At 37.1% G+C, this 20,690-nt stretch overlaps 4 protein-coding genes and 2 pseudogenes across 7 annotated transcripts; 5 read left to right on the top strand and 1 right to left on the bottom strand.

The window, feature by feature from the left end:
* Nucleotides 1–1,058: 1,058 nt before the first annotated feature.
* Nucleotides 1,059–2,833, top strand: LOC137730153 (purine permease 21-like). Its single transcript, XM_068469219.1, has 2 exons — nucleotides 1,059–1,166; nucleotides 1,695–2,833. The coding sequence occupies exons 1-2, from the start codon at nucleotides 1,130–1,132 to the stop codon at nucleotides 2,831–2,833; spliced, it is 1,176 nt and encodes a 391-aa protein (XP_068325320.1). The 5' UTR covers nucleotides 1,059–1,129.
* Nucleotides 2,834–4,102: 1,269 nt separating this feature from the next.
* LOC137728513 (purine permease 21-like) lies at nucleotides 4,103–5,831 on the top strand (annotated as a pseudogene).
* Nucleotides 5,832–7,731: 1,900 nt separating this feature from the next.
* Nucleotides 7,732–9,314, top strand: LOC137728512 (purine permease 21-like). Its single transcript, XM_068467279.1, has 2 exons — nucleotides 7,732–7,768; nucleotides 8,077–9,314. The coding sequence occupies exons 1-2, from the start codon at nucleotides 7,732–7,734 to the stop codon at nucleotides 9,231–9,233; spliced, it is 1,194 nt and encodes a 397-aa protein (XP_068323380.1). The 3' UTR covers nucleotides 9,234–9,314.
* Nucleotides 9,315–9,691: 377 nt separating this feature from the next.
* LOC137730051 (UDP-N-acetylglucosamine transferase subunit ALG14-like) lies at nucleotides 9,692–18,792 on the bottom strand. 4 transcript variants are annotated; one of them, XR_011068077.1, is made up of 4 exons: nucleotides 17,382–18,792; nucleotides 17,217–17,276; nucleotides 16,883–17,117; nucleotides 9,692–9,784 (listed from the first exon to the last, which is right to left on the bottom strand). XR_011068077.1 is itself a non-coding variant. In XM_068469118.1 (4 exons), the coding sequence occupies exons 2-4, from the start codon at nucleotides 17,808–17,810 to the stop codon at nucleotides 16,941–16,943; spliced, it is 666 nt and encodes a 221-aa protein (XP_068325219.1). In that variant the 5' UTR covers nucleotides 17,811–17,854; nucleotides 18,393–18,792; the 3' UTR covers nucleotides 16,640–16,940. The 4 variants fall into 4 exon arrangements, 2 of the variants coding, with proteins under 2 accessions (XP_068325219.1, XP_068325218.1); XR_011068078.1 differs by having other exon boundaries at nucleotides 9,729–9,784; nucleotides 16,888–17,117; XM_068469118.1 differs by lacking the exon at nucleotides 9,692–9,784 and having other exon boundaries at nucleotides 16,640–17,117; nucleotides 17,382–17,854; nucleotides 18,393–18,792.
* LOC137728511 (purine permease 21-like) lies at nucleotides 10,521–12,249 on the top strand (annotated as a pseudogene).
* Nucleotides 14,055–15,781, top strand: LOC137730257 (purine permease 21-like). The gene is made up of 2 exons (XM_068469317.1): nucleotides 14,055–14,190; nucleotides 14,514–15,781. Exons 1-2 carry the CDS (start codon nucleotides 14,085–14,087, stop codon nucleotides 15,653–15,655), a joined length of 1,248 nt encoding a protein of 415 aa, XP_068325418.1. The 5' UTR covers nucleotides 14,055–14,084; the 3' UTR covers nucleotides 15,656–15,781.
* Nucleotides 18,793–20,690: the final 1,898 nt, after the last annotated feature.

The raw sequence follows: 20,690 nt of genomic DNA, 5'->3' as shown, positions 1-20,690 counted from the left end.
ATTGAGGAATAACTGAGTTACTTTGCAAGTTTTATAGAAATCCTTTGAGGAAATAATATAGGGAGACCATTTTTTTTTTGGCAACATTTGTAATTACATGATGTGTCACCAATAAAAAATAAGCACGTAATCAAATATTTAAGTAATAATCAAATCATAAAAAATTTTGCCATATAATTTATAAAATATAATTTGAATAGTTCCCTTATGATTATGGTTTGAATTTTCTCCACTATATATAACAAAAAAACTAAAACATTGCACTTGCTGGAAGCAAAGATCGGCAGATTTCTTTTGTGATATTTTCATCTGTTGCAATCATCAATATTTAACATATAATAGGAGCCCTAGAAGCTGTTTTGGAATTTAATGAATGATTTTTCTTGAGTTGGGAAAGGGAAGTTCAGAACATGACAATCTACTACCTCCAAGAGGCCAAATTTGGAGGGTTGATATTCTTATAGAGCTTTCATAAGCATATATATTTGATGGTTCTTCGTTTCAAGTAAGTAAACACTGGTTAATACTATGTATATACGAGATTAAAAATTTTATATCACCGCTATCCCACGTATACTATATCATATAAAAGTTGCGCGACCCAAAAAATGAAGTGTAGGTATCTAGTTTCTTCAATGACCTCAGGCGGCTGAAGATGAGTGGTCCAATTTGGTCCATCATTTTATTCATGAATGTGATGTTATTGACTGTAACTTGCAGTTTTTTAGGATACAAAAATATCCAACAGGATCCGGATATTTTGGTGAGGATCATAGGGATTTGTAAATCGTGTCGATTCATTTATCTCGTACGGTTAGTTTTTATTAGGTATTGTTTGTATTTAATTTTTAATAAAAATATTTAAAATGATTTCTAACTGTACAATATACGATGAACGGACATAATTTACGTATTGTCGAGATCCTCACGATCTGGATTCCAAAAATATAGAAAAGCAACAATGATACAAGACTAGAGTCCTAGCAACCTATTACAACATTCATTTGGAAATATATATTCCGAAACTGCATGCATGTCATTTACTTAATGTATACGAGAGTTGAAACAGGGCTTCTCTCTCTCTCTCTCTCTCCCCCCTCCATTGTTTGCGAGTTTTTTCATATTTGACATGGAAGAAGCTCAAGAACTTCAACTCAGCATCGGGAGTAAGTCTACTTCTATTCTATGTGATCCTTTCTGAGTATATATATATTAATGAAATTGAGATTCCACCATAAAATTAATTGGTAATATCTCAACATGCCTACGCACGTGCGGTAGATTTTCAAACCTACACTCTTATACCATAATGAAATTAGGATTCCACCATAAAACCAATTAGCAAGAAGTAACCCAAGATCATATAAACACATAACAAACTTTGTCCCTCACCGACGTGGGACAACTCTCAACATATATGGCAACTGATAAAAAGTTTATCTAGTATGGACGGGGATTCTGGCCGCATGTCTAGTTATTCATTCACCCTAGACTATGCTATGGACAAGTCAATCTAGAACTTTCCATTGATATATGTTAAGCGAAACAAATTATGGGAAGTGAATTATGTTATTATTGTAATTTATGAGAAAAAAAGTACAAATTGGGATTGTTTTGGGGGGAGAATTCTAAAAATCCCAATCCTGCTATTTTCATAAGTTTCAATACTGATCCTTGTAAATCTGTTGTTACAGAGGAAGCAAATGGAGAAAATGAAGCAAACTTATCAGGGCATACAGATGTCTCCGACCGATCACTGCTACCGCAGCGCAGAAGTGTCAACTGGTGGATTAGGATCGCCATTTACTCGTTCCTCGTCATTGCCGGCCAGTCGGTTGCAGCATTCTTGGGAAGACAGTACTACGACAAAGGCGCCAAAAGTAAGTGGCTGGCAACGGTAGTACAAATTTGTGGCTTTCCAATCATGCTTCCCTACTATTGCATCCCAGCAAGCAGAAATAATCCAATCCCAAAAGATAGTCCTATCCCATCAAAATCACCGTCTACCAAAATTCTCGCATCAGTATATGTCTCTCTTGGCATCCTAATAGCCCTAGACTGCTACTTGTATTCCGTAGGACTATCTTACCTTCCTGTATCTACTTTTACCCTCATTTGTGCATCTCAATTGGCCTTCAACGCGTTTTTCTCCTTCTTCCTCAACGCGCAAAAGTTCACTTCTTACATTGTCAATTCTCTAGTTCTCCTCACCATCTCCTCCACCCTCCTTGTGTTCCAAGGTGAAGACGACTCTGGAGACGATGATCCAAGTGGAGGATCGAAGTCAAAGTATGCAATTGGGTTCATATGCACCTTAGGGGCATCAGCCGGAGCCGGATTATTGCTTTCCCTAACTCAGCTTGCCTTCAGAAGGGTTATAAAACAGGGGACGTTTAGAGCGGTCATGGACCTGATAGTGTGTGAAAATACGGTCGCAACCTTTGTAACCGCGGTCGGACTTTTCGCTAGCGGAGAGTGGAAGCATTTGAAGGGTGAGATGGAGGGGTATAAATTAGGGAAGATATCCTATGTGATGAATGTGACATGGACAGCAATAACATGGCAGCTTTTTTCAGTTGGAATGGTAGGCTTGATTCTGGAGGCCTCTTCCCTCTTCTCCAATTCCATAAGTGCTTTGGGTTTGCCTGCTGTTCCGGTTCTAGCTGTGATCTTCTTCCATGAAAAAATGAGTGGAATTAAGGGAATAGCCATGGTTTTGGGTATTTGGGGATTTGTTTCCTACGCGTATCATCACTACATCGAAGATCGTAAGTCCAAGACGGAGAATAGAAATTCCGGGAATGTTGAAGTTTCAAAAGCTTTAAATGATTGAATAGAGAGGTCAGTTTGTAGATCATCTCTGGTTTTAATGCAAAAGAAAACAATTACAGGCCTTCCAATTGTGCTTATGAAAGGCTATTGCTTTCCACTTGAATGCTCTCTCTCTCTCTCTCTCTCTCTCTCTCCCTCCCTCCCTCCCTCCCACATCACTTTAAGAATCTTCACTCTGGTTTTCATGTTTTATGTGGCTTCTCTGCATAAAATCGGAAAATCGTTCCGATGTATTAACTCTGTAGCAGTAGGATTATAGCACATCTCTGCAATGGAGGAGTTCACAGATAGATTATATTTGTATGCTATTAAAATAAATAAAAAATTATTTTGTTGATGAATAAATCATACATGAAGCTACCTCGATGGTAATCCAAATATGTGTTTCATCCCAGTTAATTTCTCAGCCCAGAGATTTTACCTGGTGGTGCGTATATCACCATCTAACGCTATTCATTGGATTGATTTTTGAGGTGTCTTCTTTATTCTCCAATGTCATAAGTGCTTCCGGCTTGCCTTTCATTCCAGTTCTAGCTGTAAAGCCTGTAATCTTCTTCAATGATAACATGGACGGAATAAAGGTTATTGCCACCTTGTTGGCCCTCTGGGGCATTGCTTCATATACATGTCTATCGGCACTACCTCGATGATTCAGAGTCCAGGGCTGAAACAAAACATGTAAGAGAAATTTCAACGATTCCTTTACCGGAAGAGGTCAACTGTTGAGCGAGTAATAAGATGGACAACTAGACATCCATCACCAATTCACCTAGACTTTTTTGTTCCATCAATGATCAGTAAAAGTTCTGGCCATTTTCCTTCACCGTGAAGTTTAATCCGAACTTGTGTTCATAATCTTCAAGGAGTTATATAAGACAGACACTATAACTTCAGTTTTTTGTTCTGCAGTAGTTATCGGATCATATTGTCAATTTTTCTTTTTGTTGGACACAAGTTTTGTCATATATTAATGTTATAGGAGTTTCACTAAAACTAATCCACAAGTTTGAATGTAACAAACGTGTGTACATTAAACATAACTAATCCAACTTTATCAATCCGCATGCTGGATTTACGAATTAGAGCTGTGCCTTCAGTATGAAGAAACAGTAACATTTTGAAACATTACGAGTCCCACATATATACAGAAGAGCATCAAATGGAAGTGTGAACTCATAAGGAGAATGCCTAGTTTCGATAAACTAGAATGGGATCACTGTTAAATTTCTGGTGTACAAGTTGAAGCCGAAATTCCCTAACATAAAACACAAACTCCTCAGGTTGTACAGATGTTCACGAACAATCACTGCTTCCCTGGCGTAGAAGCTTCAACTGGTGGCTTGGCATGGCCATTTATACCCTTTCTGTCATCGCCGGCCAATCAGCTGCAATGCTGTTGGCAATATTATACGCGACAAAGGTAGGCAAAAGCAAATGGCTGGGAGCCCTAGTGCAACTTGCTGCATTCCATATCCTCCTTCCATCTTATTTCTTCCCAACAAAAAGAAAAAATCCAACCACAGACATTAGTACTAGTACTACTACCGAATCAAAAGAACCCTCGACTTTAATCCTTGCATCAATTTATGTCACTCTTGGCCTTCTAATAGCCTTGGGCTGCTTCTTGTACTCAGTTGGAAGATCTTACCTTCCCATCTCTACTTATTCCCTCATCTCTGTGCATCCCAATTGGCATTCAACGGGCTATTCTCCTTCTCCCTCAACTCGTAAAAGTTCAACCCTTACATTGTCAATGCCCTAGTCCTCCTTACCATCTCCTCAACCCTCCTCGTGCTCCAAGGTGACTCAACAGACGATCCAAGTGGAGGATCAAAAGCAAAGTATGCAATCAGGTTCATATGTACCCTTGGCGCATCAGCTGAATACTCATTAACGCTTTCTCGTAGCTCGTCTTCAGAAAAGTTACAACGAGGGAAACATTTAGAGTGGTCATGGATATGATTGTGTATCAATCTCTTGTTGTTACCTGCGCCGTCTTGGTGGGACCTTTCGGTAGTGGAGAGTGGAAGGGTTTGAGGAACGAGACGGAGGGGTACGAATTAGGGAAGGTATCCTATGTCATGAACTTGATATGATCGGCTATAATATGGCAACTGTTTGATGTTGGCATGGTGGGATTGGTTTTTAGGCATCTTCTCTCTTCTCCAATGCCATTAACGTTGTGGGTTTGCCGGTTGTTCCAGTTGTAGCTGTGATTTTCTTCCATGAGGCCATCTCCAACGGAGGGCTGACTAGAGGGCTCGTTTTAGCCATATGGTCCTCCAAGATATTAATATTTTAATGAACAATATAGAGTCATATTTGCCTCCATCTCCAATTGATGACCAAATGGCCATATGGCTCGTTTTAGCCCTGTCACAAAAAACCATCTCCAACCGAGGGCCATACGGCCAAACATAATTTATTATTTAAATTTAAAAACTACAACAACTTAAATTTAAAAACAACAACTTAAATTTAAAAACTACAACTTAAGTTTAAAAACTACAACTTAAATTTAAAAACGACAAATAAATTTAAAAACTACAAATTAATGGTGTAGGAATGGTGAAATTTTTGTGAGGAATGGTGAATGAATACCTTAGGTATTTATAGGAAGAAAAAAAATAGAATTTTTAAGAATTAAAAAAAAAATTGAATCCAACGGCTAGGTGACTAGCCGTTGGATTCAAATTTTAGTTTAAGCATTCTTGTCGGTTATATCAGACAGGATTGGTGTATTTTCTGGCCAGCCCTTTGACCCTTTCAGATTTCGTGGGGCCTTCTCAAATTCCACAAGCCCTCTGACCTAACCCTCGGTTGTAGATGGTTTTCAGGCTCACCCCTCTGGACCCTTCGGTTGGAGATGGCCTGACAAAATGGACGAGATTAAGGCAATGACCTTGTTTTTGGCCATTTGGGGATTAATTTCACATGTTTACCAGCACTACCTTCATGATCCTAAGTCCAAGATAGAGAACAAAAATGGAAATAATTGAAGGGATTTTGCTTTTGCATTTCAAGACGTAATTAAACAAATATAGTGATACAGAATCCTACTTAATCTAAGATTTGTATGTATGTAATACGCGTCGTATGTTGTTGCATGGTTGTAAAATCTGTCAAACTGACTTTAACTCACTACTATTGTGAGGTCTATGATATAATTATGATGTTTTGTGGTGGTAGCTAGTAGTTGATGAACTAGTAAGCCATGGACCCATGACTACAAACAATTGTAGCCATCTTAGTAGAAATTTCATCAATTATTGGATAAGGTTAGCTAGGCATGATAATGACTTGACATTGTTCATGAAATTATGAATATCACGATGTTATTTATTTATTTATTATTATTCTTTTGGATAGAAAGTCAATTTGCAGGTATAAAATAAATAAATATTGAGAAATAATTGAGTCACTTTGCAAGTTTTATATAAATTTTTTTTTTTTTAAGTAGGAAGATTACTTCTTCTTTTTTTACAACATTTGTAAATTATTTGATACGTACAAATAGAAAATAAGCACAACCATGTACAACCACGCTTACAAAATATAAATAATCTTCTGGACATTATTCTTTGTTTGCATTAAGGCAAGACTATGATTACAGCTGAATTATCTCCGGTGCATATGATAAAAAATATTGCACCAGCTGGAAGCAAAGATTGGCAGATTTCTTTTGTGATTTATTATTCACTGCAATAATCAAGATTTGACATATAGCATGAACCCTAGAAGTCTACAAGCTGTTGTCTTGAAAATTAATGAGTGATTTTTCTTGAGTTGGAGAAGTGAAGCTCTGAACATGATCAACTACCAGTCCGCTACCTAAAAGATGCCAAATTTGGCGGTTGATATTCTTTTTTAGTGCTTTCGGAAGGAGGATATACATTTGATGATTCCTAGTTGGAAAAGTGAGGACAAGGATCCTCTTTGGATTTTTTTTGTAGAGATTCTTTGGATTTTTTTTGTGGAGATTCAGAAATCAATCAATCGTATCTATTCATTGTATATCGTGCGATCAGTTTTGTTAAGTATTATTTATATTCAATTTTAAATTAAAAATTAAAATAATTTTTAACTGCATGATGTACAATAAACAAACATGATTAATTGATCATCTGAATAGTTACAAAGAGGATTAAAAAGGATCCTATTTCGAAAAGTGAATCTCAGAACATGATCAACTACTAGTCTACTACCTAGAAGAGGCCAACTTTGGAGGTTGATATTCTCACAGTGCTTTCAGAAGGAGTAAATATATTTGATGATTCTTGTTTCAAGTAAGTAAATACTACTATATATCTTTGAAACTGAAAACTTTAGGTGACCTTTATTTACCACGTATGCTATACTATACAAACAGTGCTCATAATATACGCACGTGTTGCGGGGCCTAAATAGTGAAGTGTGAATATCTTGTTTCTTCAATGATATGGATTTGGATGCTCTCCTGAGCCCAAGGAGAAGATCATCTTGATCATGACACGTGGACTATAATTTTAATTAAACTCTCTATTTGTAATTATTGAATAAAAATCTAACAATCCACATGTCTTGATTAGAATGATTCTCTCCTTAGGCTCAGGAGAGTATCCAAATCCCAATGGTATTAACCGCCTGAAAAGAGGTAGAGTCGTGTATCAAACAAAGGCGAATGATCCAGTTTGGTACGTCTTATTATTCATGAATGTGATGATACCGTCTGTAACTTGCAGTTTCTGAGGATACAAAAATATAAATAAGCAACAATAATACAAGCTAGCTATTATTACTTTCAATTGGAAATATCTATTCCGAAATTGCATGCATGTCATTTACTTTAACTTATGCGAGTGACTTCTCTCTCTCTCTCTCTCTCTCTCTCTCTCCATTGTGAGTATTTTCATCTTTGACATGGGAGAAGCTCAAGAACTTCAACTCAGCATCGGGGGTAAGTCTACTTCTATTCAATATGATCTTTTCTGAGTATATAGAGCAACTGATATAAAGTTTATTCAGTATGCACGGGGATTCTTGGCCGCATATCTAGTTGTTCATTCACCTGGACAACGCTATGAGCCAGTTTATCAAGAACTTTCGAATGATATGTCTTAAAAGAATCAAATTATGATAAGTGAGTTATATTCTTATTGTAATTTATGAGTCATAAAAATTACAAGTTGGGGTGGCTATGGGGGGAGAGTTCTACAAAATCCCAACCTTGTTATTATCATGAGTTTCAATACTGATCCTTGTAAGTCTCTGTTCTTATAGTTAAGGAAGGAAATGGAGAAAGTGAAGCAAACTTATCAGGGCCTACACATGTCTCCGACCGATCACTGCTACCGCAGCGCAAAAGTGTCAACTGGTGGATTAGAATCGCCATTTACTCGTTCCTCGTCATTGCCGGCCAGTCGGTTGCAGCATTCTTGGGAAGACAGTACTACGACAAAGGCGCCAAAAGTAAGTGGCTGGCAACGGTAGTACAAATTTGTGGCTTTCCAATCATGCTTCCCTACTATTGCATCCCAGCAAGCAGAAATAATCCAATCCCAAAAGATAGTCCTATCCCATCAAAATCACCGTCTACCAAAATTCTCGCATCAGTATATGTCTCTCTTGGCATCCTAATAGCCCTAGACTGCTACTTGTATTCCGTAGGACTATCTTACCTTCCTGTATCTACTTTTACCCTCATTTGTGCATCTCAATTGGCCTTCAACGCGTTTTTCTCCTTCTTCCTCAACGCGCAAAAGTTCACTTCTTACATTGTCAATTCTCTAGTTCTCCTCACCATCTCCTCCACCCTCCTTGTGTTCCAAGGTGAAGACGACTCTGGAGACGATGATCCAAGTGGAGGATCGAAGGCAAAGTATGCAATTGGGTTCATATGCACCTTAGGGGCATCAGCCGGAGCCGGATTATTGCTTTCCCTAACTCAGCTTGCCTTCAGAAGGGTTATAAAACAGGGGACGTTTAGAGCGGTCATGGACCTGATAGTGTGTGAAAATACGGTCGCAACCTGTGTAACCGCGGTCGGACTTTTCGCTAGCGGAGAGTGGAAGCATTTGAAGGGTGAGATGGAGGGGTATAAATTAGGGAAGATATCCTATGTGATGAATGTGACATGGACAGCAATAACATGGCAGCTTTTTTCAGTTGGAATGGTAGGCTTGATTCTGGAGGCCTCTTCCCTCTTCTCCAATTCCATAATTGCTTTGGGTTTGCCTGCTGTTCCGGTTCTAGCTGTGATCTTCTTCCATGAAAAAATGAGTGGAATTAAGGGAATAGCCATGGTTTTGGGTATTTGGGGATTTGTTTCCTACGCGTATCATCACTACATCGAAGATCGTAAGTCCAAGACGGAGAATAGAAATTCCGGGAATGTTGAAGTTTCAAAAGCTTTAAATGATTGAATAGAGAGGTCTGTTTGTAGATCATCTCTGGTTTTAATGCAAAAGAAAACAATTACAGGCCTTCCAATTGTGCTTATGAAAGGCTATTGCTTTCCACTTGAATGCTCTCTCTCTCTCTCTCTCTCTCTCTCTCCCTCCCTCCCTCCCTCTCCCTCCCTCCCTCCCTCCCACATCACTTTAAGAATCTTCACTCTGGTTTTCATGTTTTATGTGGCTTCTCTGCATAAAATCGGAAAATCGTTCCGATGTATTAACTCTGTAGCAGTAGGATTATAGCACATATCTGCAATGGAGGAGTTCACAGATAGATTATATTTGTATGCTAGTAAAATAAATAAAAAATTATTTTATTGATGAATAAATCATACATGAAGCTACCTCGATGGTAATCCAAATATGTGTTTCATACCAGTTAATTTCTCAGCCCAGAGATTTTACCTGGTGGTGCGTATATCACCATCTAACGCTATTCATTGGATTGATTTTTGAGGTGTCTTCTTTATTCTCCAATGTCATAAGTGCTTCCGGCTTGCCTTTCATTCCAGTTCTAGCTGTAAAGCCTGTAATCTTCTTCAATGATAACATGGACGGAATAAAGGTTATTGCCACCTTGTTGGCCCTCTGGGGCATTGCTTCATATACATGTCTATCGGCACTACCTCGATGATTCAGAGTCCAGGGCTGAAACAAAACATGTAAGAGAAATTTCAACGATTCCTTTACCGGAAGAGGTCAACTGTTGAGCGAGTAATAAGATGGACAACTAGACATCCATCACCAATTCACCTAGACTTTTTTGTTCCATCAATGATCAGTAAAAGTTCTGGCCATTTTCCTTCACCGTGAAGTTTAATCCGAACTTGTGTTCATAATCTTCAAGGAGTTATATAAGACAGACACTATAACTTCAGTTTTTTGTTCTGCAGTAGTTATCGGATCATATTGTCAATTTTTCTTTTTGTTGGACACAAGTTTTGTCATATATTAATGTTATAGGAGTTTCACTAAAACTAATCCACAAGTTTGAATGTAACAAACGTGTGTACATTAAACATAACTAATCCAACTTTATCAATCCGCATGCTGGATTTACGAATTAGAGCTGTGCCTTCAGTATGAAGAAACAGTAACATTTTGAAACATTACGAGTCCCACATATATACAGAAGAGCATCAAATGGAAGTGTGAACTAATAAGGAGAATGCCTAGTTTCGATAAACTAGAATGGGATCACTGTTAAATTTCTGGTGTACAAGTTGAAGCCGAAATTCCCTAACATAAAACACAAACTCCTCAGGTTGTACAGATGTTCACGAACAATCACTGCTTCCCTGGCGTAGAAGCTTCAACTGGTGGCTTGGCATGGCCATTTATACCCTTTCTGTCATCGCCGGCCAATCAGCTGCAATGCTGTTGGCAATATTATACGCGACAAAGGTAGGCAAAAGCAAATGGCTGGGAGCCCTAGTGCAACTTGCTGCATTCCATATCCTCCTTCCATCTTATTTCTTCCCAACAAAAAGAAAAAATCCAACCACAAACATTAGTACTAGTACTACTACCGAATCAAAAGAACCCTCGACTTTAATCCTTGCATCAATTTATGTCACTCTTGGCCTTCTAATAGCCTTGGGCTGCTTCTTGTACTCAGTTGGAAGATCTTACCTTCCCATCTCTACTTATTCCCTCATTTCTGTGCATCCCAATTGGCATTCAACGGGCTATTCTCCTTCTCCCTCAACTCGTAAAAGTTCAACCCTTACATTGTCAATGCCCTAGTCCTCCTTACCATCTCCTCAACCCTCCTCGTGCTCCAAGGTGACTCAACAGACGATCCAAGTGGAGGATCAAAAGCAAAGTATGCAATCAGGTTCATATGTACCCTTGGCGCATCAGCTGAATACTCATTAACGCTTTCTCGTAGCTCGTCTTCAGAAAAGTTACAACGAGGGAAACATTTAGAGTGGTCATGGATATGATTGTGTATCAATCTCTTGTTGTTACCTGCGCCGTCTTGGTGGGACCTTTCGGTAGTGGAGAGTGGAAGGGTTTGAGGAACGAGACGGAGGGGTACGAATTAGGGAAGGTATCCTATGTCATGAACTTGATATGATCGGCTATAATATGGCAACTGTTTGATGTTGGCATGGTGGGATTGGTTTTTAGGCATCTTCTCTCTTCTCCAATGCCATTAACGTTGTGGGTTTGCCGGTTGTTCCAGTTGTAGCTGTGATTTTCTTCCATGAGGCCATCTCCAACCGAGGGTTGACTAGAGGGCTCGTTTTAGCCATATGGTCCTCCAAGATATTAATATTTTAATGAACAATATAGAGTCATATTTGCCTCCATCTCCAATTGATGACCAAATGGCCATATGGCTCGTTTTAGCCCTGTCACAAAAAACCATCTCCAACCGAGGGCCATACGGCCAAACATAATTTATTATTTAAATTTAAAAACTACAACAACTTAAATTTAAAAACAACAACTTAAATTTAAAAACTACAACTTAAGTTTAAAAACTACAACTTAAATTTAAAAACGACAAATAAATTTAAAAACTACAAATTAATGGTGTAGGAATGGTGAAATTTTTGTGAGGAATGGTGAATGAATACCTTAGGTATTTATAGGAAGAAAAAAAATAGAATTTTTAAGAATTAAAAAAAAAATTGAATCCAACGGCTAGGTGACTAGCCGTTGGATTCAAATTTTAGTTTAAGCATTCTTGTCGGTTATATCAGACAGGATTGGTGTATTTTCTGGCCAGCCTTTTGACCCTTTCAGATTTCGTGGGGCCTTCTCAGATTCCACAAGCCCTCTGACCTAACCCTCGGTTGTAGATGGTTTTCAGGCTCACCCCTCTGGACCCTTCGGTTGGAGATGGCCTGACAAAATGGACGAGATTAAGGCAATGACCTTGTTTTTGGCCATTTGGGGATTAATTTCATATGTTTACCAGCACTACCTTCATGATCCTAAGTCCAAGATAGAGAACAAAAATGGAAATAATTGAAGGGATTTTGCTTTTGCATTTCAAGACGTAATTAAACAAATATAGTGATACAGAATCCTACTTAATCTAAGATTTGTATGTATGTAATACGCGTCGTATGTTGTTGCATGGTTGTAAAATCTGTCAAACTGACTTTAACTCACTACTATTGTGAGGTCTATGATATAATTATGATGTTTTGTGGTGGTAGCTAGTAGTTGATGAACTAGTAAGCCATGGACCCATGACTACAAACAATTGTAGCCATCTTAGTAGAAATTTCATCAATTATTGGATAAGGTTAGCTAGGCATGATAATGACTTGACATTGTTCATGAAATTATGAATATCACGATGTTATTTATTTATTTATTATTATTCTTTTGGATAGAAAGTCAATTTGCAAGTATAAAATAAATAAATATTGAGAAATAATTGAGTCACTTTGCAAGTTTTATATAAATTTTTTTTTTTTTTAAGTAGGAAGATTGCTTTTTTTTTTTTTACCACATTTGTAAATTATTTGATACGTACAAATAGAAAATAAGCACAACCATGAACAACCACGCTTACAAAATATAAATAATCTTCTGGACATTATTCTTTGTTTGCATTAAGGCAAGACTATGATTACAGCTGAATTATCTCCGGTGCATATGATAAAAAATATTGCACCAGCTGGAAGCAAAGATTGGCAGATTTCTTTTGTGATTTATTATTCACTGCAATAATCAAGATTTGACATATAGCATGAACCCTAGAAGTCTACAAGCTGTTGTCTTGAAAATTAATGAGTGATTTTTCTTGAGTTGGAGAAGTGAAGCTCTGTACATGATCAACTACCAGTCCACTACCTAAAAGATGCCAAATTTGGCGGTTGATATTCTTTTTTAGTGCTTTCGGAAGGAGGATATACATTTGATGATTCCTAGTTGGAAAAGTGAGGACAAGGATCCTCTTTGGATTTTTTTTTGTAGAGATTCTTTGGATTCTTTTTGTGGAGATTCAGAAATCAGTCAATCGTATCTATTCATTGTATATCGTGCGATCAGTTTTGTTAAGTATTATTTATATTCAATTTTAAATTAAAAATTAAAATAATTTTTAACTGCATGATGTACAATAAACAAACATGATTAATTGATCATCTGAATAGTTACAAAGAGAATTAAAAAGGATCCTATTTCGAAAAGTGAATCTCAGAACATGATCAACTACTAGTCTACTACCTAGAAGAGGCCAACTTTGGAGGTTGATATTCTCACAGTGCTTTCAGAAGGAGTAAATATATTTGATGATTCTTCGTTTCAAGTAAGTAAATACTACTATGTATCTTTGAAACTGAAAACTTTAGGTGACCTTTATTTACCACGTATGCTATACTATACAAACAGTGCTCATAATATACGCACGTGTTGCGGGGCCTAAATAGTGAAGTGTGAATATCTTGTTTCTTCAATGATATGGATTTGGATCCTCTCCTGAGCCCAAGGAGAAGATCATCTTGATCATGACACGTGGATTATAACTTTAATTGAACTCTCTATTTGTAATTATTGAATAAAAATCTAACAATCCACATGTCTTGATTAGAATGATCATCTCCTTAGGCTCAGGAGAGTATCCAAATCCCAATGTATTAACCGCCTGAAAAGAGGTAGAGTCGTGTATCAAACAAAGGCGAATGATCCAGTTTGGTACGTCTTATTATTCATGAATGTGATGATACCGTCTGTAACTTGCAGTTTCTGAGGATACAAAAATATAAATAAGCAACAATAATACAAGCTAGCTATTATTACTTTCAATTGGAAATATCTATTCCGAAATTGCATGCATGTCATTTACTTTAACTTATGCGAGTGACTTCTCTCTCTCTCTCTCTCTCTCTCTCTCTCTCCATTGTGAGTATTTTCATCTTTGACATGGGAGAAGCTCAAGAACTTCAACTCAGCATCGGGGGTAAGTCTACTTCTATTCAATATGATCTTTTCTGAGTATATAGAGCAACTGATATAAAGTTTATTCAGTATGCACGGGGATTCTTGGCCGCATATCTAGTTGTTCATTCACCTGGACAACGCTATGAGCCAGTTTATCAAGAACTTTCGAATGATATGTCTTAAAAGAATCAAATTATGATAAGTGAGTTATATTCTTATTGTAATTTATGAGTCATAAAAATTACAAGTTGGGGTGGCTATGGGGGGAGAGTTCTACAAAATCCCAACCTTGTTATTATCATGAGTTTCAATACTGATCCTTGTAAGTCTCTGTTCTTATAGTTAAGGAAGGAAATGGAGAAAGTGAAGCAAACTTATCAGGGCCTACACATGTCGCCGACCGATCACTGCTACCGCAGCGCAAAAGTGTCAACTGGTGGATTAGAATCGCCATTTACTCGTTCCTTGTCATTGCCGGCCAGTCAATTGCAACATTCTTGGGAAGACAGTACTACGACAAGGGCGCCAAAAGTAATTGGTTGGCAACGGTAGTACAAATTTGTGGCTTTCCAATCATGCTTCCCTACTATTGCATCCCAGCAAGCAGAAATAATCCAATCCCCAAAGATAGTCCTATCCCATCAAAATCACCGTCTACCAAAATTCTCGCATCAGTATATGTCTCTCTTGGCATCCTAATAGCCCTAGACTGCTACTTGTATTCCGTAGGACTATCTTACCTTCCTGTATCTACTTTTACCCTCATTTGTGCATCTCAATTGGCCTTCAACGCGTTTTTCTCCTTCTTCCTCAACGCGCAAAAGTTCACTTCTTACATTGTCAATTCTCTAGTTCTCCTCACCATCTCCTCCACTCTCCTCGTGTTCCAAGGTGAAGACGACTCTGGAGACGATGATCCAAGTGGAGGATCGAAGGCAAAGTATGCAATTGGGTTCATATGCACCTTAGGGGCATCAGCCGGAGCCGGATTATTGCTTTCCCTAACTCAGCTTGCCTTCAGAAGGGTTATAAAACGGGGGACGTTTAGAGCGGTCATGGACCTGATAGTGTGTGAAAATACGGTCGCAACCTGTGTAACCGCGGTCGGACTTTTCGCTAGCGGAGAGTGGAAGCATTTGAAGGGTGAGATGGAGGGGTATAAATTAGGGAAGATATCCTATGTGATGAATGTGACATGGACAGCAATAACATGGCAGCTTTTTGCAGTTGGAACGGTAGGCTTGATTTTGGAAGCCTCTTCCCTCTTCTCCAATTCCATAAGTGCTTTGGGTTTGCCTGCTGTTCCGGTTCTAGCTGTGATCTTCTTCCACGAAAAAATGAGTGGAATTAAGGGAATAGCCATGGCTTTGGGTATTTGGGGATTTGTTTCCTACGCGTATCATCACTACATCGAAGATCGTAAGTCCAAGGCGAAGAAAAGAAATTCCAGGAACGTTGAAGTTCCTAAAGCTTTAAATGATTGAATACAGAGGTCTGTTTGTAGCAAGGTTCTAAAAAACACTAGGCGCTAGTCGGGCGGCGGGCTAGCGCCTAGGCAACCTAGGCGAATTTAGGTAAATTTCTTGTTTATCTTGTAAATAAATGCATATTGACACTTACATGAAATTTATGGATAAGATAATAAAAGAATGATAAAATGCAAAAAGAGTATCCAACAAGTCTAAATTTTAAAAACACATTAAGCATATATGCCACATAACCATTGTAAGGAGTATTATAGGATGACACATGTACAATAAGATTTTTTTTTTTTTTCAAAAAAATAAAAAATAAATAAATAAAAAACCACCTAGCCCGCCTAGAGCCCATCTGATTTTTCGAACTGATTTGCAAGAAAACACCTCGGGTCACCACCGCCCACCGCCTGGGCCGTTTTTTAAAAGAGTGGTTTGTAGATCATCTCTGGTTTTATATGCAAAAGAACAGAATTACAAGCTTTCCAATTGTCCTGATGAAAGGCAACAACCCCACAACATAGGTAAGTCGATTTCTATATGTGCAGAAAGATGTTATAGTTTTCATGTTTTTATATGGCTTCTCCGCATAAAATCGGAAAATCGTTCCGATGTATTAACTCTGTAGCAGTAGGATTATAGCACATATCTGCAATGGAGGAGTTCACAGATAGATTATATTTGTATGCTAGTAAAATAAATAAAAAATTATTTTATTGATGAATAAATCATACATGAAGCTACCTCGATGGTAATCCAAATATGTGTTTCATACCAGTTAATTTCTCAGCCCAGAGATTTTACCTGGTGGTGCGTATATCACCATCTAACGCTATTCATTGGATTGATTTTTGAGGTGTCTTCTTTATTCTCCAATGTCATAAGTGCTTCTGGCTTGCCTTTCATTCCAGTTCTAGCTGTAATATTATTCAACGATAACATAAGGAGAAGGATAGAGAAATTAAAAGGTAAAGATACAAAGCCTAGTTTCGATAAACCAGAATGCGATCACTGTTAAATTATCTAGCATACAAGATTACAAGTTGAACCCAGTAATGCATAACTTTTGATCTCAGGTATGTCCTAAAAAGTACTATAAATTTCGACAATCTTTACACTTTCCTCATCGATGCAATGATATCAGTCTCTTCTTCAATTAGTAAGAAGCTAAAATATTGGCAACTATGGTCGACAAAACAAAATAAACTGTAGAAGTTAAAACCTTGAGAAACGCACATTACATTGTGAAAAGTTGGACGTTAGAGCACGCATAGCAGCAGCAGAATCAGATCAACTACATGAGACAACCAACATAGTGAGCTCGGGGATATTTCTTCTGTAGCTGAGGCCACTGGACAAAGAATTGATCCGCTATCCGTAACTTGTAAAGAAGCAAGCCGCTCAGGGAGAGCCTCTGCACTCTTGCTATACTCTCAACATAAAACACAGACGACCATCGAATCCCCACAACCTGCACATATCGAAAAGGTCCCGAAATTCATAACAGAACAAAATGGCAAAAGACTTAACAAAGAAAAATGACAACAGATTCAAAAGGGTCAATCCAAACCTTGAATATGAATGCAATTACACAAAGTGGAACACAAGTCCCAGGCCCATTGCACAGAATCTGCAACACCAACAGCACTGATCATCGACAATTTAATCTCCAATGTCTCATATCAACTGAAACAAATTGTGAAAATGTGAAAATCCGAAAAGGCGAAAAGATTACCACTTGGGGTCGGATTCTGATCATTAGCCAGAGCCCATGAGCCAAAGCAATCAAAGTGGTCAAAACAGAGGTGAAATAAGACTGACCCACTTCCCTACTACGGTAGATCTGCATGAACTGCGAGCTCGAACTCTCATCGGCGTTCTCTTCCAGCAGGCGAGCTTTCTGGAGGCTCATGTTATCAGTGGCGGCGGCGATGTAGAACCTAGGGGCAAATCTGTCTCTTTGAAGGACTGACAAGAGGTTGATCATCTCCGCCGTGTGGCCTCCAGAGCCCAAAACGATTAGGGTGCTGAGGGGTTGGGGAGCTGAGCCTTTTGAGCTGCTGGGCTTGTGGGGTTTGCCGGTTCGGTGGAATACGTAGAGCAGGCGAGTAACGATCAGCGTTGCGGCGGCGATCAGAAGAGTGATTGCAACGGCCCATCCCATGATTGGGGAATCGAAAGGCTTTTGCTTTCCGGTAAGGGTGAGGACTTGGGAAAATGGAATGAAGAAACAAAAGGGAATCCTTCAAAAATATAAATTTTTTTTTCTACCTTCCATTTTTAAAGGGAAAATAGAAAAAGAAACAATTTTTTGCATCGTAATATACAAGAGCCCTGCTTCATATGCCACAAAAACCCAGCAAAGCAGCTCACAAATGTAATTATATGAATGCAAGAGGACTCGGGCATCTTACTTGATAATCTCAGACTCGTGTGCATGATCATGATGAACTCTTTAAGATAAAAAAAATCACTCTTTTTCTTTATTTACAACTCAGGCCAGGAAACAGTAAACACAACCCCTAAATCCAACAGAATCAGATGTAAAACAAATTCGAATATAATTTTCTAAATTCAAATTAAAAAGAATCTATTTGTTTGGAGCAGATGAAATTGCAGTCCCCGTCCCCAGCCGAAATTTCTAATCGTTAAATTGGATTAGACTAACCAATTATATTAAATAACAAATTTGAAGCAGATTTTGAGATGCAATAGGTCAATAAGGTAGGAATCGTTTGAGACTAACCTTGATGGCGGGCGTTGGAGGAATCGTCCAATTACCGTCGGAAAGCTTGAAGCCGAACAAAGCTCCTAGGTTATAGGGAGATGCTGTTGATGTGAAATTCAACATGCAAAGGTTGAAGGAGAGGAATTTCAATTTGAAAGATCCGTAGCAAAGTGGCTTGCCTGCTTGGAAAAGAAGACGAGTAAAACAGGAAGCACACTGTGAACAGTGTTTCAGGGTGTGTTTTGTGGGGTCGGGCGCGTGCTTGCAGGTGGCGAGGTCCTGCGACGGCTGAGCAGGCGAAGATTGGGCGGCGGAACGGCAGGAGGAGGAGCAGAAGCGCAGAGAAAAAGATGGGTGATTGGTGGATTTGATCATCAGGAGTGTCAGTGTCTTTGCTGATCACAGCTTGTGGAAACAGTAACAATTTCCCAATCGTAATAATCAACATAAATTTTGTGCAAAAAAATAAAAAATAAAAAAAGTGGTCAACTTAAATTTCATAAATTTGAGTTAAATCGTGAATAAAAGTTTGAATTATGATTATTGTTAATATATGGTCTATATAAAACTAATGTTCTAAAAGATGCAAGGTGCTAGGCGAATTAGGCGGATCTAAGTAAATCTATTGTATTTCGTGTAAATAAATGTACGTTTACATTTAAAATATATATAATTTCATCACAAACTAGAAAATATAATGATATATATATATATATTATGAAATATTGGAACATAATGAAAACATGGGGAGCAAACATATAATGTGTGTTTATTTAAGTGTTCAATAAGTCTCTTATAATTTATTAAAAACAATAAAATGCAAAAGGGAAGTTATTTATTTTCTATCTAAGTGAGTCGCAACCTAAGCATGTGTCTAGGAGGGTTTGGGCAGGCTAGGCTAGCGCCTCAGCAGGTCTAGGTGTCCTTTCTTAATTTTGAAACTTCTAGGCATTAATCGAGGAGGTGACCAGCCGCTTCTCGCAGTCTAGGCATTAGGCGAGAATTTTTAGAACAATGTATAAAACTAGCCTCTTGTGGGTTATAATTATTGTTAATATATGGTGTATATAAAACTAGCCTCTTGTCACCTTAACGCATGTGATAATTGAGTTTTTCAAATTTATTTTGTAATTTATTTGAAATATTGATTTCATAGTTATTTTTAATTTCAAAGAAATAATGCCCACAATGTTGGAATCTTTAATTTTTCTGAATCTTTAAGTAATTTTTTTAAAGGGGCTTTTAGATCCAGGTCCAAAAACATAGATGGTTTGTAGGAGTGAGTCCAATTACCTAATTATATGTATTTATTTTTTTAATGCTCATTTTATATTTTCTAAAAATATTAAAAATCAATTAAAATCTTCTAATATTATGAATTTTCAACCCCAAAAATTATAATTAATATCTTATAACAAAAAAAATAATATATTAACATAAATCTATCTGCAAATCATTCTACTCTAACTCAAACAAATATATGAATGTATATCATACCTATAAGTAAGATATGAAACTTATAATATATCTACAAGTAAGACACATGAATCTTACTTGATTATAAAAAAGAATCTGTCATATAGGTAGATAAATATAATTAACCTATGATATAGGTTGATTATAAAAATAAAAACTAAAATCTATAAATGGGGTTTAAAGCGGGATAAAGAACAAAATAAATAAATAATCTAAGAGATAATTAAGAAGAAATTTGATTTTTTTATAATAAATCTTATCATTTAAGAGATAATTATTGATAATAAAATAATAAGATTTAAGGAATTGGACTTATTTTAATAAATTAGACTATTCCTACTATTGACTTAAAAAATTGAACCTATATCAAGTTTTCTCTTTTTTAAATTAATACTTTTATTTTTAACATTCTAATTAGAGAGAGACATTTTTTGTTAGATATAGAAAATTTTATTATTTTAAGGTGCTAACTTTATTTTTAGGAGATAAAAAAAAATGCTAATTTTATATACGACTAGTCTCTTGTTACATGGCTACATGATGATTGTTTTTTTTTTTTTCACTCTTTTATTGTTTTTTAATATTACTTATTTTATTAAAATATATTTTGAATAATGAATGTAACCAGCCACAATTTCACTATGTGCGTGGTTTTTTGTGATTTTTTTAATTTTTTTTTTTAATTCTAATGGGAGGAAAGTAATTTGATTATTACTAAAGTTTGACCCATTTTGCCTTCTTTGTTTATATATGACAAAAAAATTTAAATTTAGGCTCTGAAATCTCATATTAATTTATTTAATTTTCAAACGTACAATGTGTTGCACTATTATCATTTTT

The sequence above is a fragment of the Pyrus communis genome, chromosome 3, assembly GCF_963583255.1.
Source record: "Pyrus communis chromosome 3, drPyrComm1.1, whole genome shotgun sequence".
NCBI classification, from domain to species: Eukaryota; Viridiplantae; Streptophyta; class Magnoliopsida; order Rosales; family Rosaceae; genus Pyrus; species Pyrus communis.
The sequence above is the reverse complement of the archived record's forward strand: the minus strand, read 5'-3'. Positions and strand labels throughout refer to the sequence as shown.